The following is a 16,624-nucleotide window of genomic DNA, read 5'->3' as shown; positions in this document are numbered from 1 at the left end:
GAGGCAGCATCCTGGAGCATTATTGTTGAACGAGCCATGTCAGAACGACGTGCTCTACTCTACAAGCAGAAAAAACGAGAGGGAGATAGATAAAGAGAAAGAAAGAGAAACATAGAGAGAGGAAGAGATCGAGAGAGAGAGAGAGAGAAAACGATCGCGATGAATAAAATCCACCACAGCACAATGCGAGCGAGTACGAACTGCATTCTGTCTGCAGTGGTGCCCGCCACTGTGTCAGTTTGTTTTTGATTGGAGTGGAATGGAGGGGAGCGGTGGGAGTTTTTTGTTGTTCATTGGCTTCTTTCTTCTTCCATCAACACCAGCGCTACGCGGGATCGAACACGTTACGCGCGAGTGCGGGTGCGTCAAGATCGGCAGCTCGGTATATCATATCACACACTCGGGTTCGGTTCGCGTCGCGCCCAGCTGTGTGACACAAATGGTGGGCACACACTGTGCGTGTGCCAGCGTGTGAGTGTGTGGTATAGAAATTGAAAAACAGAGAAGCAGAGAGGAGTGTGCTGAGGTATAAATATAAATATATATATGTATACATATTGCTGCTGATAGCAAGCGTAGCAAGTGTGTTTCCTATCCCAAAATAGCGCGTTCGCGTTAGTGTTACAGACACAGGGAAACAGAAAAAAAGATATAGAGAGAGAGTATGATACAGTGAGAGAGCGTGAGCAGGACAGTGTGGCGCATACGGATTCGGAGAGTGGGTTTAGTTCGCCAACCGCAGCCATTATCACAATCCATTCTTCTGGGATATTGTTGATCATTGGGCTCGGCTGCCCTGCGGAGTGCGCAAGTAACGCGTGTAGCAAGTGAAACGCGTCACTATTGATGCGCTGCAGGGTTCAGGATAGTGGTATGAGGAAGCACTCTTCACTCTTCCCCCCCTTCCTGCCCCCTATTCCACCCCGTGTGTGGCGACAAGACACTAAACAACCGTGCGCCGGATTAGCTGGTCTGTCTGCCGTCTTCCGGCCATCTCGGCAAACGCGCGCGCACGCTCGCGCTTTCACACGCAACTTACGCATAGTGCAGGTTTCGGCTTTGATAGCACCCCCGTCCGCTTCGCCCTTCGCCAGATAGTGTGTATATAGCAAGAGAGAAAAGACACGCGCGATGGTGATTTAGTGTGTGCAGTTGTGGCAGCCGACCGTATTGTGCAGATCTCGTCCCCTCATTCTAGCCCCCCCTCCCCCCCTAAGTGCTGCTCCTTTCTAGAACACGCACAACAGTGGTGAACGAGATAAACAAGTGCGCGCGCGTGTGTGTGTGTGTGTGTGTTTAGGAATAGTGAGTGTGTGAGACAGTGCGAAGAATTGTTCGTTCGTCCCCTCGTGCCCTGGGGCTGCATTGACCGCAACGCATCGCTCCGACGAAGTGTGATAGAGGAGTGTGTGTGTGAGAGAGAGTGAGCAGTGTGCGAAATCCGTGGTGCTGCTGCTGTACTAACCGGCCATGGCGGCCAGCACCACCACCACCAGCACGGTGACACCCTCGTCGTCCTCGACCAGCGCCTCGGCATCATCGACGTCGGCCCGGCTGTCGGCCGAGCGGCTGACCAGCCTCGGGACCACCTCGGGCGGCCCCGGTACCCGGCGCCGCTACATACGCAGCAACACTGCCAGCGTCACCCAGCTGTTGTCGGACAGTTGCAGCAGCATACTGCAGCGATTCCGCCGCAATCCGAGCGAGAAGTTGGAGCAGCATCAGCCACAGCACGGCCAGACGACGCAACAGAAGCGATCGCAGTTTCGGTAATGATGGACGGTGGTGCATTTTTCCTTACTATCGGAACGGCGGTGGTGTTTGGTGTTGCGTGGGTACCGTAAGCTGGCACGGGGTATCGTCCCTTGCTTAATGGAGCATCTAGGATCGAACGAGTGTTGCCGCGCTAGTCGGTTCGATCAGCTGATAGTGGAATTAGTGTAGGGGTCTAGCACATCAACCATTTTCATTCGAGTGATCTTTAGGTTCGGAGTGTTTTGTAGGATTGCGTGAAGTCGAAAGTTATCCGAGCGTGTGATGTGCAAATTCTGAAATGCTCCTATTGCAAGACTTTAGTTACATCATCAGTGGATAGGTGGACAGAACCTCAGTATCAGGAATATTTAAGGACCTACTTGTCCCTACTCTGAGTAGTACCTACTCTGTGTGTGTGTGTGTGTGTGTGTGTGTTTGGTTTGGGGGTCCTCCGAAGCATTCACAGTGCAGTGCACAGTCTGGGGGAGTGCATAGCATACATCCAACAATCAACATTTAACCTCACCAACATTCCTCATCCCTCCCCAACAAACCGGAAGTATATGCCACTCCCCTCTCCAACTCCCCGAATGACATTGCGCGTTATCTAATAGTTTTAAATCGGCCAATTTTCGGTCGTCGGCTTGCGGCCGTCGACGTCACCAACAGCCTCCCCAATCAATGAAATACTACAACACACGGCCTCCTTTCTGCCTTTGTGTGCATGCGTGTCTGTTGTCGTACGTTTTCAGATAAGCGGTCCGAGATTTACCCTTCGTGAGGCCTCGGCTACTGTGGACTACTGAAACAAAGCGAATTTACACACACACACACATAAACACGCACGAATAAGTCTATTCTAGACCTCTACCGCACCCCCCCCCCCCCCCCCCCCCATGTTGGCCGTCATCTTCTGCGCACTCGCACATGGTTTATGTTTGAGGCGGGGAAGAATTCGCGCCAGCAAGGAAGTGTAATTTCGGTATTTTCATTGCCCGACCGCAGCAGCAGTGGCACGGTGGGTATTACGCCAAGCCACATCAAGGGCAGAGATGAGGCAGAGGAGTGGGGTAGGTGGGGGTCAGTGTGTTGCAAATTGCGTGAATTGTGTATGCGCTTGCGGTATTCTGCAGTCGCCTTGTATTTACTACCTTCGGGGCCGGAGGTTTTCCGGGATATCTGTGCACTGGCAGCAAAAGCATAACAAAGGACCGCCCACAAACACCGTCTGTGTGGGCCATGATTGTTTACACTGTACGGAAATGATTTTTATGAGGCACATGCATTCATTGAGGCACATCCAAGTATTGAAGGTTGAATGTCGAATCTCACGACATCTCTGAATAGGAACAGGAACGAGGACTCAAAAACTCAACCCAACATCTTAGAAGCAACGATAGCACCGCCAACACCACCACCACCAACGTCCGCCTCCGTTTGAAATCTCCATCTCCGTCTCTCTCACTTTACTCCTTTTCTCTTAATTCTGTTAACCTCACTGCAAACACCGCTAGTGGCTTCAACGAGCTCACGACATCCGCGTCGACCAGCTCGATCCTCTCCCACGGAAGCGGCAGCGCGACGGCCACCTCCGACTATGGCAGCCTCGGGTCGTCTACCGACTCGGTGCACCGGTCGCCATATCTGAGCAGCTTCAACAGTACGATGAGCTCGTACTACAAGCCACTGTTTCGCACCTTCGGCAAACGCTTCGACTCACCGACGGCGTCCAGCGGGGCGTCCACCGCATCCACGCACCAGCTGCACGCATCGAGTAACAGCAGCAGCAGCGGCAGCAGCAGTATCACGCGCAGCAGAGTAAGTGATCGGATGTGTCGTACCCAAACACTGTGAGGAGAGTGTGAGAAAGAGCGAAAGAGGGAGATATTAGGTATAGGTTAGGGTAGTTTATAGTTGATAGATTATTGACCAAAATCAATCGGGATCTTGAGGATCCTACATGAATGTGTACTTCAAGTAATGGTTATAGACTGTATAATCTACCTACCTGGGTAGTGAAAATTTTATGCACAAGTAACAAAAATATGGATTTTGTGGTACTTGTCTCCTGGATCTAACCCTGAAAACATTCTGCGATAAGTTGAAATGAAAATTTCATAATCATAAGTTAGGTTATCATAAGTTGAAAGCCCCACCTTTTTACTTATTGAATATAATTGCGTAGCGTGCGCAGGAGTAGTGTTGGGTTTTATGAATCTTTCGTTTAGATTCATTCATATGAATCTTCAGCGATGAGTAATTTGAAGCACGAATCGACTCTTCAAAGATTCAAGAATATTCAAGGATTCATGAATCTTCAAATATTCATGAATCTATAACATTCATAAATCCATGAAAATAGATATATCTCCAGGGATTCATTAATCTTATAAACATTAAATTTGCGCGATCCCGCCTAATAATATGCCCGTCGTGAGTTCAAGCCTCGGATGGACCGGACCGTCTCCTCGTCGCAAAACAAATTTGCAGGCTGCGTGATACTTGTCAAGAAGTCTCAAAATTCTTTATAGTCTTGAATCTTTTGAAGATATACTCTATGAATCCTTGGAGATTTGTGTATCTCTTGAAATTTATAAATCCCTAGAGATTCGTAAATCTTTCGAGATATATTAATCTTTCGAGATTCATGAGTCTTTCGAGATTCATGAATCTTTGAAGATTCGTAATTTTTGGAGATTCATGAATCTTTGCAATCGAAATCTTTCTTTGCTACCGAAACTGCTTGTGCTACCCCCCTTTGCCTTTCTAAGGACAGCAGGCCCAGAAGAAGCCATCTAATCTCATATGCTGGAGGCTCGTTCATGTTCCATCTTAAGGTACATATAGCTATTCTTGTGAACTTCTTCTGAATACGCTCAATACGTGTGGACTAACAACTTTGCGGAGACCATGTTACAACATTGAATTCAAATATGGACCGGCGACCTATTTTGCAACGAACCGTTGTTTTAGACAGCAAGGGCCATTCAAATCAGATGTCGCACGATGAATGGAACCAAACTGCCGATATGCTTTGTAGATGACGGGCTCTTACGTACTCTGTTGACGGAAGGAGAGTGACCAGTCAGGAATAGTACCTAGGTCCTTAATTTCTTTGTTACGTGAGAGTACACCAGAGTCAAGATTGTAGTCTCTCAGAATAGGGTCCTTTTTACGAGTGCTACATATAGCTGATATACGATCAGACCGACCAACGCGGGTTTTATCATGAGGGAGAGATAAGGTGAAGGAGCATTAAGAACTCGAGGCGCAGGTATCATCTCCCGGCAGAGCTTTTGTCTAGCAGAGGGAGCAGCAAGGTTATCGCAACTCTCAAGCACTGTGAGATAACGCGTCCACCACGTTCCAATTTGCAGCGCGAAAGCACCACCGAGGACAAGGACAAGACGCCACTGGTGGTCCCGGGCAAGGCGTCCGGTGCGGCCAGCGGCAACAGCAGTACTGGTGGTGCCGGTACCGGCAGCACCATCTCGCGCCTCGAGTCCAAGTACTCGGACATCCTCGACCGGGTGCACCGGCGCAAGGAGCAGGAGGACAAGGAGAAAACGCTCGAACCACCGTCCGGCTCGGTGTACCATCAGCAACAGCAGCAGCTGCCGCAAACACAGCGGCTGCTGAACCCGCTCATGAAAAGCTCCACCACGGCCAGCATCGTTCGGGACAAATCGTACTCGAGCGCGAAGGAGCGCACGCCGTACAAGCTGCAGCTGCTGCTCGGGAGCAGCCGCTCGTCCAAGCTGTCCTCCGGCACGAGCTCCACCGGCGCGATGGTGGACAGCCTGTACGATCGGAACGGCCGCACGTACGGGGCGGCGGACCGTAGCTCCGGTCTGCGCACGTTCGGAGCGAAGGAAAGCAGCTACCATCAGCACCATCACCACCAGCAGCAGCAGCAGCAGCAGCACGGCGAGGGAGGCAAGGAGAACGTGTTCAAGTCGAAGTACGACCCGACCGAGCTGCTCTCGGAGGTGTCGGGCATGCCGGGCAGCGGCGGCAAGTCGCGCCGCACGATCAAACCGTACAAGCGCAGCGACACGACCGACATGGGCCATCTGCTGCACTCGCACCAGGCCCACCAGTACGGCCAGCCGTACGGCGACGGGTCGCTCGCGGACGGGTCCGCCTTCTCCGCGTCCGCGTCCAGCTTGACCACCAAGAAGGAGCGCCGCAAGAGCACGGCGGGCGGGGGCCGGTTCTTCGACGCGGACGGCATCTGCACGGTGCCGCTGTCGAGCGACGACGACCGCGACTCGTCCGGTGCGGCCGACGCCACCGACAGCAAGGATCCGCGGCAGCGGGAGCGTCAGAACAGGCGGCGGGAGATCGAAAGCCTGCTGCAGAAGTACGCCCCGCTGGACGATCCGGGTAGGCAGCAGCTGCTGCAGCAGCAGCCACCGCAGCAGCCGCGCCGAGAGCGCCGATCGCACGCCACCGTTAATCCGAGCACGACGGAACGGTCGCCCCGCCTCGAGGACGATGTCGCGTCGCTGCTGCTCCAGTCCGGCACGGCGTACCAGCGACAGCGGACCTCCTCCTCCCACGTGCGCATGTACTACCAGCAGCAGCACCAGCAACAGCATCAGCAGCACCAGCAGCAGCAGCAACTGCAACAGCAACTTTACGGCACGGCCACCACCGGCACCGCTCTCGGGGGCGGGCTGCAGAAGTCGTACACCGTGCAGAACGTCGCCTCCCATCTGCTGAACGGGGCCGGGCACCAGCTGCACCACCACTACGGTCAGCAGCTACCGTACGGGGGCGGGGCGTACCATCACCATGCCGCTCCGGTCGGTGGTTCGATCCTGCCGATCAACACGGGCGCCGCCCACGCGTACAACAGCCGCACGGCAGCCGCCCTAGCGGCCGGCGGCACCGGCCTCGTGCAGAACCAGCTGCGCGGTCCCCGATCGCGCATCCCCAAAGCGCTGTCCACCTTTGTAAGGATTGCTCCCACACCCACACACATACAATCGAACCATTATACAAACCATTATACAAACACGCACACAACGTTTGGCGTCGTCCTTGCATGTTTCTGCTGCATGATGAGACATTCAAATTTCCAACGATTGCATGCCCTAATCCTCTCCATCCTAGTGAGACGTTACCGAACATCCGAAACCACTCCGGCGTGTGTGTGCGCGTGTCTGTGTGTGTGTGTGTTTGTGTAACCCGTAACCTAACAGGAATGCCTTATCCGATTAAAATGTGTCAAATAAACCTAACCTAAATTGCGTATTCGCTATCTGCCAGCGCCACATTGGTGACATCTAGTTTACAGTATGCGCGAAAGCTCAAAAAACAAACACTTACAGGGGTTTTCAAAGGCTCTCATAGTTGCAGGACACTTCCTGCTCTCTTTCTTATGGGAGGTGATCTTCAACTGATAGCAATTTGAATCTACGGCAGCCTTTTTGGACATGCTCCTTGCAAATTCCAATTGTATTTGTCCAACAAGGGTACTACAGAATCCAATTCCTATTATATTAAGTTCATTTCACGTAAGAAAGAGTCAATAAAGTGTCCCATAGCTATGAGAACGCCTAGAAAAGCCAGTATTGCCTTTTTTTTTTTTTTTTGTTTTGGTTTATGAAGTTTCACACCCACGAACTGTCAAATTCCCAATGTACCAGCGGCCAACACGTTCGTCCATTAGGTGATCAACACAGCAGGCTATGAAATGCCGCGAAAACAAACGTCACCTGCAAGCGTCAACCGGGAGCGAGGAGTTGGCCCCGGTATCTACCACCAGTTTATTTGTTTGTTTGCGCGTTTAACCCTTAACCCTGTGCGCACTTTTGATCCTGCAATGATAAACCTTTTGCTAATCGGTTATCTAGTGTCATACCTGTGCTCCCGCTACCTGGTAAGACCGCCTGTGCGTGCATCGAAGAAACGTGTGCGATGATGGTGCGAGAGCAGCTCATCGATGCGAGTTACCGGTCGCCCCTTAATCGTCCATCATTGTTTTTAGTAAACGCATCTTAAACCAAGCATTATAAAGCATGTGACTTGTTTTTAGTTTTCGTTTTTTATAATGAGTGTCTAGCAATTTCATTAGTTACACTGATAATCGCAAATGATCGTTTGGAGGTTTTTCGCCGTTACCGTATTGTTTTTTTACCACCAGTTTTGAGTGTGTGCTGTCCGTTGCCCACCCGCCACATACTCTCCCCCGATTATCGATTACTAATTCTATTTTGCTTCCTTCCCGCAACATTCCGACCGACCAGAAACAACCATTCATCCGGGACGATGCCGATGGCCATCTGATCTACCAGATCGGTGATATCCTCCATAACAGATGTGCGTAACAGCAAGATTGACGCTGCTCGAAGTGAAGTAAAGATTAACATGTTTTGTTTCGTCTTTACAGATAAAATACTTGCCACCCTTGGCGAGGGTACGTTTGGACGCGTCGTCAAGGTGAAGGACTTGGAGCGGTAAGTGTGCATTGGTTTCGCTAGCGCCACCGTGGCCCTAATTACGCGACTGTGCGGTTTTCTCCCTTTTTCGATTCGCGCAGCAACCACGTCATGGCGCTGAAGATCATCAAGAACGTGGAGAAGTATCGTGACGCGGCCGAGCTGGAAATTGGTGCGCTGGAGAAGATCATGCAGCTCGATCCCAACCTGGAGCAGTAAGTAGCCAGCCGTTGCCGTTTTGGCAGTTGGCGTAATTATAAAACCATTTTCTTCAAAACCCCCCGTTTCTGCTTGTGTTGCAGCTTGTGCGTGAAAATGCTAGACTGGTTCGACTACCACGGCCATACGTGTATCGCTTTCGAGATGCTTGGGCTGAGTGTTTTCGACTTCCTGGTAAGTGCAGCGAGCAGTGCACCGTTTCGTTACCGTGCGGTTTAATAATACGTGTTCCCTGTTACCTTCTGGTGCTCTGCAGAAAGACAACAACTACGAGCCATATCCGATCGAGCACGTGCGGCACATCTCCTACCAGCTGTGCTACGCCGTCAAGTTCCTGCACGAGAGCCGCCTCACGCACACGGACCTGAAGCCGGAAAACATACTGTTCGTCGACTCGGAGTACACCACCACGACGGTCCCACGCAAGGTACGGACCGTATGGTCTCGCATATCTTATTATTATTATTATTTATTTTTAACACTCGCCCTTTCGCTTCCGTAACAGAACCGCGAGGTGCGCCGCGTCAACTGTACCAATATCCGACTGATCGATTTTGGCAGCGCCACGTTTGACGACGAGCACCACAGCACCATCGTCTCCACCCGGCACTATCGCGCACCGGAAGTGATCCTCGAGCTCGGCTGGTCGCAGCCCTGTGACGTTTGGTCGATCGGGTAAGTGTTTTGCGAGGGACGAGGATGCATTCGCTGGAAGGTGGAAACTGATGGCTTGCTTTGTTTCTCTCCTCCGCTGCTTTTAGCTGCATCATGTTCGAGCTGTACCAGGGCGTAACGCTCTTCCCAACGCACGACAATCGCGAACATCTGGCCATGATGGAACGGATCCTGGGCACCATCCCTTACCGCATGGCAAGGTAAGACTCAGGGCGCTACCACTTTCGCCATTACGATCGTGTTATTTTGTGCGAATTCATCAAACGAAAGGGAATGTTATGATTGAAGTATCAGTGATTTGTTTGGCAGAGTCTAACAAAAAACCTTTTGAGCATTAGGCACTACCTGCTGCAGTTCTTTGATTTTATATTGCTACTAGATCATCCTTCAATGTCCATTATTCAGGATTTTTTTATTGCAATGCAACAAAAAACAAAATATTTACTTTGCCTCTTAACTACTCCACTTCGAATAGCGGGTTTGAGGTTTCCATAGAAATGTGTTAAGCAGTGGAGGTTCATGGATGAAATTATCTGCGTTTTGTATGTTTGATTCATAGAGACTTTGAGCATCCCTGCTTTATTCGTCTTTTTGATGTAGCTGTGGGTTCTGTTTCACTTTATATTTCTTTGTATACATTTGTATACATTTGTATATTTTAGGTATCTAAGCAATTTTGTTTGGATTGTTAGATAAAATGGTGTCTATGTTTTGGTCCAGTTTGCAATTTGTTCTATTTTGTGCGAAGCCTAGACAGTCTACTAAGAGGTGTCGCACGGTGACGTCAACTCCACAGTAGCTGCAAGAGGAGTTGATTTTGCTATTAGGTACCTTTGAGTGTATCTTGTATGTCCTATGCGCAGCCTGGTTAGGATCTTTAGTTCTTGGCTTGATCTCCGCTATCTGCACGGCTCCGTGTCTATACTGATATTGCGTAAGAAAAGATTTTTTTGGCTTAGCCAATGCTGGTTCCTTGTTGCGTTTATTTTTGTCTTGAGCCATTTCACAAAATCTTGACAGTGCTTGCAATGTTTGCACTATCCGATTCTTTACAGCCTTGGTGAGGTGGTTAGCCTTTTGATTGCCCAAAATCTACGTGTTCTTTCCGTTTCCATAATCGATTCAACCTAATCGTTCTCGACATCAAAACCCTAGCAGGATTGAAAGTGAAATATTTGAGTTTTCAGTAATGAAACATTTAGTTCTTGAATGTTGTTAAATGTGTTAAAGACAATCATTAAAACATCATGACTTACACTTCGAATACAGTCAACTCTTGCTTATTTGAGAGCCAATGGGATTTGAAAGTGAACGAAAAGTACATAGAATCGAAATGGATAAAACATTTAGTATGCAACCTTGACTGTTGCTATAGGAAATTGCGAACACGATTGCAGATTGGAGCATACTAGTGTTGGGTAAATTTTATTCAGATTCATGAATCTGAATGAATCTTTGAAATGATTAATCGAATCGAGCTGAGTCTCGGATGGAAAGATTCTCGATCTCGAAGGATTCACAAATTTCAAAGAAATCATAAACCTCCAAAGATTATTATTATTATTAATCTTCTTATTGTAACAAGCTACGCGGCCATTTATGTCAGCCTATACATGCTTTTGAAACTTCTTGGCAAGTACCCCGCAGCCGGATAGTTCGTTTTGCCACAGTTCCAGTTCAGGCATGTTCTTAAGTCGTGCGAGTTCACTACTCTATCATGGGATCGCGCTAATTCAATATTTTTAAAATCATACATGTCTAAAGCTTCATGAATCCCTGGAGATTTAGGAATCTTTCGAGATTCACGAATACTTGAAGAGTCATTAAACTTTAAAGACTTGAGATTCGAGGTTCGAATCTCTCATCGCTGAAGATTCTTATGAATGATTTAACACTAGAGTATACATCATTCAATAACCATGGCAACACCATACACAAATAAGAGGGACACAGATTTGAGAAGTTTTCCAAATTAGAAGGGCATAAATTTCCTGAAACTAACGGATTGTCAAAATTTTTCTCATAAGAAGGTTTTTTTTCGAATTGGAGAGGTTTCAGGTTAGAGCAGTGGTTTTCAACCTTTTTGCAGCTTTTCGCCCAGGGTACATGTAGGATTTCATTCCCCCCTCACAAGTAAATGAGCCGGGGGAGAGCGTGGCATTCCATGGTATTTAGCGAAATTTCTATCAAAAAAAATTTCTCCCTTGGGGGGCAATTCCCCACCGGTTGAAAACTGCTTGATTAGAGAGAGTTCAATGTGTATTGAAATAGATTACAGTGGAGCCCTTCATAACGAGTAATCCTTATAACGAGTTTTTCGCATAACAAGAAAATCTAAATCCTTCTTTACGAGCTTTACGAGAAAATCTCTACAAACAGCCTTCTTTACGAGCAAAATCTTGCATAACGAGCAATTTGCAATTTTTTTGTTCCCTATAAGAAATCGTGAACATTTCGAGAATTTGAAGATGTGTGTGAGGTGACAAGTGTGAGGTGTATTGATGAGTGTGTTCTTGCATGAATTATTGATCTACTTGCTCGTGAAGGCTAGAATTTTGATACTAAGAATTAAACAATGCATTACTGTTGCCACTTGGAGGTGTTCCGTATGGTTGAGATGCATATAATCCCATTAACCTGCACTTTTCTTCATCTGAAACCAATTATTTCACTTTTCTTACACATTGTATGAAAAAGAACCTCCTGCATAATGAATGAGTCATTGGAACGGATTAAACTCGTTATGAAACCCTCATATTGTATTGTATTTGAATTTGTACCCATTGTATTTACTTGTTAAAATCGATTACTACTGCAATTTCGACTGTCCATCTCTGTTGGTTTTCCTTCTAAATATTTCAAAATGAGTTCCAGAAAACGTGTCATGATGCTCAGGCTAGTGAAAATTAAATTTAGTTGAATTTATTGAGCTCTATGCATTCGGTTATGCTATTTTTAGGCACTAGATTCATGATGTGTCTCATGAATATGTTAAAACCTGAGTAATTGTTTCAAAATTACGTTTACGGCTTTGGTCTAAAAAAAAGTTAACTTTTACAAATCTCGTTTAACTAAAATTTTAGTAAAATTTGAAATTTGAGTGTTTCGTTGAAATCGATTCTGTTTGGGTTGAGTTTTTTCCTGTTTGAAGAATTATTTTTTAGTATTTTTTGGCAGTTCCATGATCATGTGACATGCGATAGTCGTGTGATATTCCATGCGGCATTCAAATGCATATCTGTTATCGCTGTATCTCTAAATCGACTATTTACCCGTTTAACTTTAGGCAAACACGGTCCAAGTACTTCCGCTATGGCAAGCTGGACTGGGACGAGAAGTCTTCCACCGGGCGGTACGTGCGGGACAACTGCAAACCGCTCCATCGATGCGTCATCACCGACAAGCCGGACCACCTGCAGCTGTTCGATCTGATACGCAAGATGCTGGAATACGAACCCTCCAAGCGCATCACACTGGGTAAGAGGATAGCTCGTGTGCCGAACCACCGTTCCGCGTTGTCTAACCGTGTGTCTTACCATCCTTACAGACAAGGCTCTGCGGCATCCGTTCTTCGCGAAGCTTCCCGCACACCAGCGCCTGCACGAGAAATGTAATGACAGCCCCGTCGGTGCCCACTCGTCCACCGCCAACGCTGAACGCGAGCGTTCGCACAGTCTGTCGCGATGAAGGCGTCATCTGTAGTAACACCACCAAACACCACCAAACACCATACACACCAGCCAACATCCTCACAGCCCACCCGAAACAATGAGCATCATCCTGTATCTGTTACTAGGGGCAAACGCCCGCCCTTCATACGTCAAACGTCATCGTCAAGGCCATGCGGGCAAAACGGGGGCCATCCGTTTCCATCCTGACATTGCATAAGCGCCCATTTGTGTACCGCCTAGACAACAAATTACTACTAACCTTTTAACAAAACAACAGCAACGGAAGCCCCAGTGAAGGCTTCACAGGTGTTTGTGTGAGTGTGTGTGTGCGTGTGTGTGCAATATCGGAACAGTAGGGCCGGAGGGTAGATTGAGGGTGTAATTTTTCTGTCTTGTTTCTGTCGCCAATATGAACTTTAGTAGTAGACATACTCGTCAATTTTTAATTAAAACAAAACAAAAAAAAAGCGAACAGCCCACGAACTGTACCGTCATTGTACTGTTCTCAATAAGTGCGGTGCACACGCGCGAACGTGCTGTGCTAGGTTGTGGTAGGCAGATAACTGATCGAAGTTATTACGCAGCGCTACTTATTCCGCATACGATTGCCGAATAGTATCGAACCTTATGATATTCGGGCGCAATCGGGAGACAAGCGAACTTGGCGCAATTCGAGCACCACAAACTCGAAACGGTTCGCAGGTTGCCGAGCGAGCGGCAGAACGCGTTAAATGTAAAATAAAACAACGGCCCCAAATGCAGATATTAGTAGCGAATTTTATTGGGAACTGAACGTAAAATGAATAGGGTAAACTTTGCACATCGGTTCGGCGCGTAGATGCTCAACATTACTCCTCTTCCTAGCCTGACATGTCGCGTCCAGAACCAGAACAAAGGCAACTTTCACACCTACAGAGAGCGTGTGAGATATTGCGTAATTTAAATTATAAAAAAAAACGCGTGATCGGTTAGGAGTTTTTTTTTATTCTTTTTTTTTTTTTTTTTTTGGGAATCGAAAACACTTCTTCGTTCTACAGACACACACACACACACAGAGCCACATAAGAGAGAGGGAGGTAGAAGAAAAAATAATGCGATCTCGACCGGCACTAGCAATCGATAGTTTAAGTTTCTTTCTATGTGTTACCTAACCCCTGTTCGATTCATTACACATAGCGCTCAGTGTGTTCACACGTCCGTCATCTGAAGTAGCGCTTTCACACTCACCTTCGACTACGTTTTGTCACATGTAGTATGTGTGTATCGGTATCGTTTCCCGCCTCAAACGGGTTGATTTTTTTCTTTCTTTCATTATTCATTAAGCGATAAACTCGCTGATTTGAAGGCGATTATTTTATACCATTCTGATGCGAGAATTTGTTTCTTTACCTTAGCCACACACTTACTGAAAAGGTTCTGTCTTTTTTTACCGTCTTTCTTTTTGTACAAAAAAAAAAAAAACTAAACCCCACACCGAGCAGTCATTGTGAAGGCAACGGATCCGCGGCACCCGGAACCGGGAAGCAAGCCGCGACCGCCAATGCCACTCTCGCTGCTGCCCATAATGGCACGCTGGCAGAAGGGCAGCATTGGCTCAAAGGCCTAGAACGCAGTGAGGGGAGGGAAGGGTATAGATAACTGAAACGTCCCCACGACCCACGACCCACCCACCCACAACACAAAACAACCGCGAGTACCGGAAGCGAAAACAGCAACAACAACAACGTCCCTTATGAAACACAACACACGCACGTACACGCACATGATATTATGGTATGGAGGGATGGTTTCACGCTGTATGGAGGGATGGTGCAGATCAAGCGTGAAAGCGATTTCGTCGTGTTTCGTCGGTCACAAAACTGGAAGGCGGATGATATACAGGGAATGGAAAACAACTGCATCAAAAAAAAAAAAAAAAAAAGCGCGCGTTAATGTCGGATAGCAAGCCGATAGTAGTGTGGTGCCTGCCAAATTCCAACACCCGTAACACATCGCGTTCCTCAGCACGCACCGGCGAGGGATGTATACACCCTACTTGTTCCTATTGTTTAAGAGGATGTTTTTTTTTTGCTTGCTTGTAGAGAAAGGCTGTTAGAAAAGGTTTGTGCAAAGTTCGCCTATCATTTGTCTTCCCTAGACGTTTGTGTGTGTGTGTGTGTGTACGAGCGCGCACACACACATACACCCATGACTTCCGAGCACGGTCGTTATCCTTTATCCTTTGGGGCATTAGTTATAATTAGCACACGTGCATCGAGCTTTGAAAAAAAAGAAATAATGGAATGCATTAGGAGCAAGGCAGAGACAAAACACAGAAAAGCGCCATAAGGAGGGACATGCCCGTAGGAAACGCTCAATTGAGGAAAACAGGTGAAAAACAAGAGGGTTAGTAAACTATTGTGGGATGTCACTCGCTACCGTTACGATGAGGAAAGTGGTCGTACAAGCCGAGGTGTGCCATGAATTCCATAGTGGTCCCATCCGCAGCATAAATCGATGAAAAGGAAAGCATCGACAGATCGTGGCGTGTTAAATATATTACATAGCGTTTTGCTTTCGGGGTTTGCTTTTCCGTTTGAAATTCTCCATGCTTTGCCTAGCTTGGTATTTTCCTTTCTTTTTTTTTTTTTTTTGTTAAACAATTTGTTTCTCACTCTTCCCTTACCCTAAACCGTTTGGAGATCGGTTTACCCTAACGGCAACGGGACAAAGTGTAGATAGAGCGGTCCGTTTTTTTTTGTCACCAAAAGTCTAAACGTTTGGGATACATTAGCAATCAAAGCGAAGAAAAGCAAACGAAAAGCAAGTTGCCCGAACAGATGGCGCTAATGTACGGGCGGCAAGTGTGTGATCATCAACAGTGTAACCATGTATAGCAACATATTTGTAGGAAAAAGGAGGGTTTCAGATTTCTGTGTTTTTTTTTTCATCTTTTTGTTCCCCGCAACAAACGGAAAAAAAGCAAATAGCAAAAGCTCTTATTGTATTCGCGCGACTCCGGCGGGAGGCACAGGGCCCGATACATCGGCTGCAGGAAAAGGGGTTTTGCTTTCCCCCATTGCTCTGTGAATGAATTTGTCGACGAGTCTCTTATGTTCTTATTAGCATTAGAAGTGCGGAGTGCGCAAGCCGCCCCGCTCGCCCCTCTCCGCGCGGGGGGGGGGGAACACTCCCAACTCCCAGCTGGCGTGAAAGGTGCAAAATGCGACGCAAGCATCGCAAGCGCTGCGATGTACAGAGTAGTAGGGAGACTAGATAAAGCAAATGTGTTTATATAGGGAAAAAAAACAAACAAACGTGTAAAACACCCCTCACCCTCTTCCCCTTAATCAACCCCTCCCCCCCATCCCCCTTTACTCACCGAACAAAGATCTCTCCTAATCACGCCTCACGTCGTGTTGTGGCAGCACTGTACAAGGTGCAACGAAATTCTATTACTGTTGCCGACAAAAGGAGCAAAACAGAGGAAAGGAGGCGAAGAAGAAAATGTGTTATTTTGCAAAGCGGGGAAGTGTAACGGAAGGTTCTGAAGCAAGGGGAGGAGGGGTGAGAGAGGGGGTAGGGCAGTATATGTGACAAAAACAAACAAAGGACAAAAAGAAGAGCGAACATTAAGAAAACGATGCAACAAGTCCAATTTCTAGTGATTGTTTAGGCAAATAAGAGAGAAAGAGAGAGAGAGAGTTAGAGGGGTCAACCGCAAAACAAATGGGAAATGTGAGTGATTTTGAACATGTTCGTTTAGTAAAGACTTATTTAATAAAAAAAAATATTAAGAAAAGAAATTTACACACACGCTCTCGTTTTTGACGTAGAAATCAATAGTGAAACTCACGCGGCCGCAGGTTTTACCCGTAC

At 47.5% G+C, this 16,624-nt stretch overlaps 1 protein-coding gene across 1 annotated transcript; it reads left to right on the top strand.

The window, feature by feature from the left end:
- Positions 1-1,217: 1,217 nt before the first annotated feature.
- Positions 1,218-16,555, top strand: LOC120905552 (serine/threonine-protein kinase Doa-like). The gene is made up of 13 exons (XM_040316439.1): positions 1,218-1,769; positions 3,270-3,573; positions 5,133-6,713; positions 8,010-8,082; positions 8,153-8,219; positions 8,303-8,416; positions 8,504-8,594; positions 8,677-8,847; positions 8,926-9,095; positions 9,182-9,295; positions 12,382-12,572; positions 12,643-12,705; positions 14,248-16,555. Exons 1-13 carry the CDS (start codon positions 1,471-1,473, stop codon positions 14,370-14,372), a joined length of 3,363 nt encoding a protein of 1,120 aa, XP_040172373.1. The 5' UTR covers positions 1,218-1,470; the 3' UTR covers positions 14,373-16,555.
- Positions 16,556-16,624: the final 69 nt, after the last annotated feature.

This window comes from Anopheles arabiensis, chromosome X (genome assembly GCF_016920715.1).
Source record: "Anopheles arabiensis isolate DONGOLA chromosome X, AaraD3, whole genome shotgun sequence".
Classification (NCBI taxonomy): domain Eukaryota; kingdom Metazoa; phylum Arthropoda; class Insecta; order Diptera; family Culicidae; genus Anopheles; species Anopheles arabiensis.
This window is presented reverse-complemented; position numbering and strand designations above follow the sequence as displayed.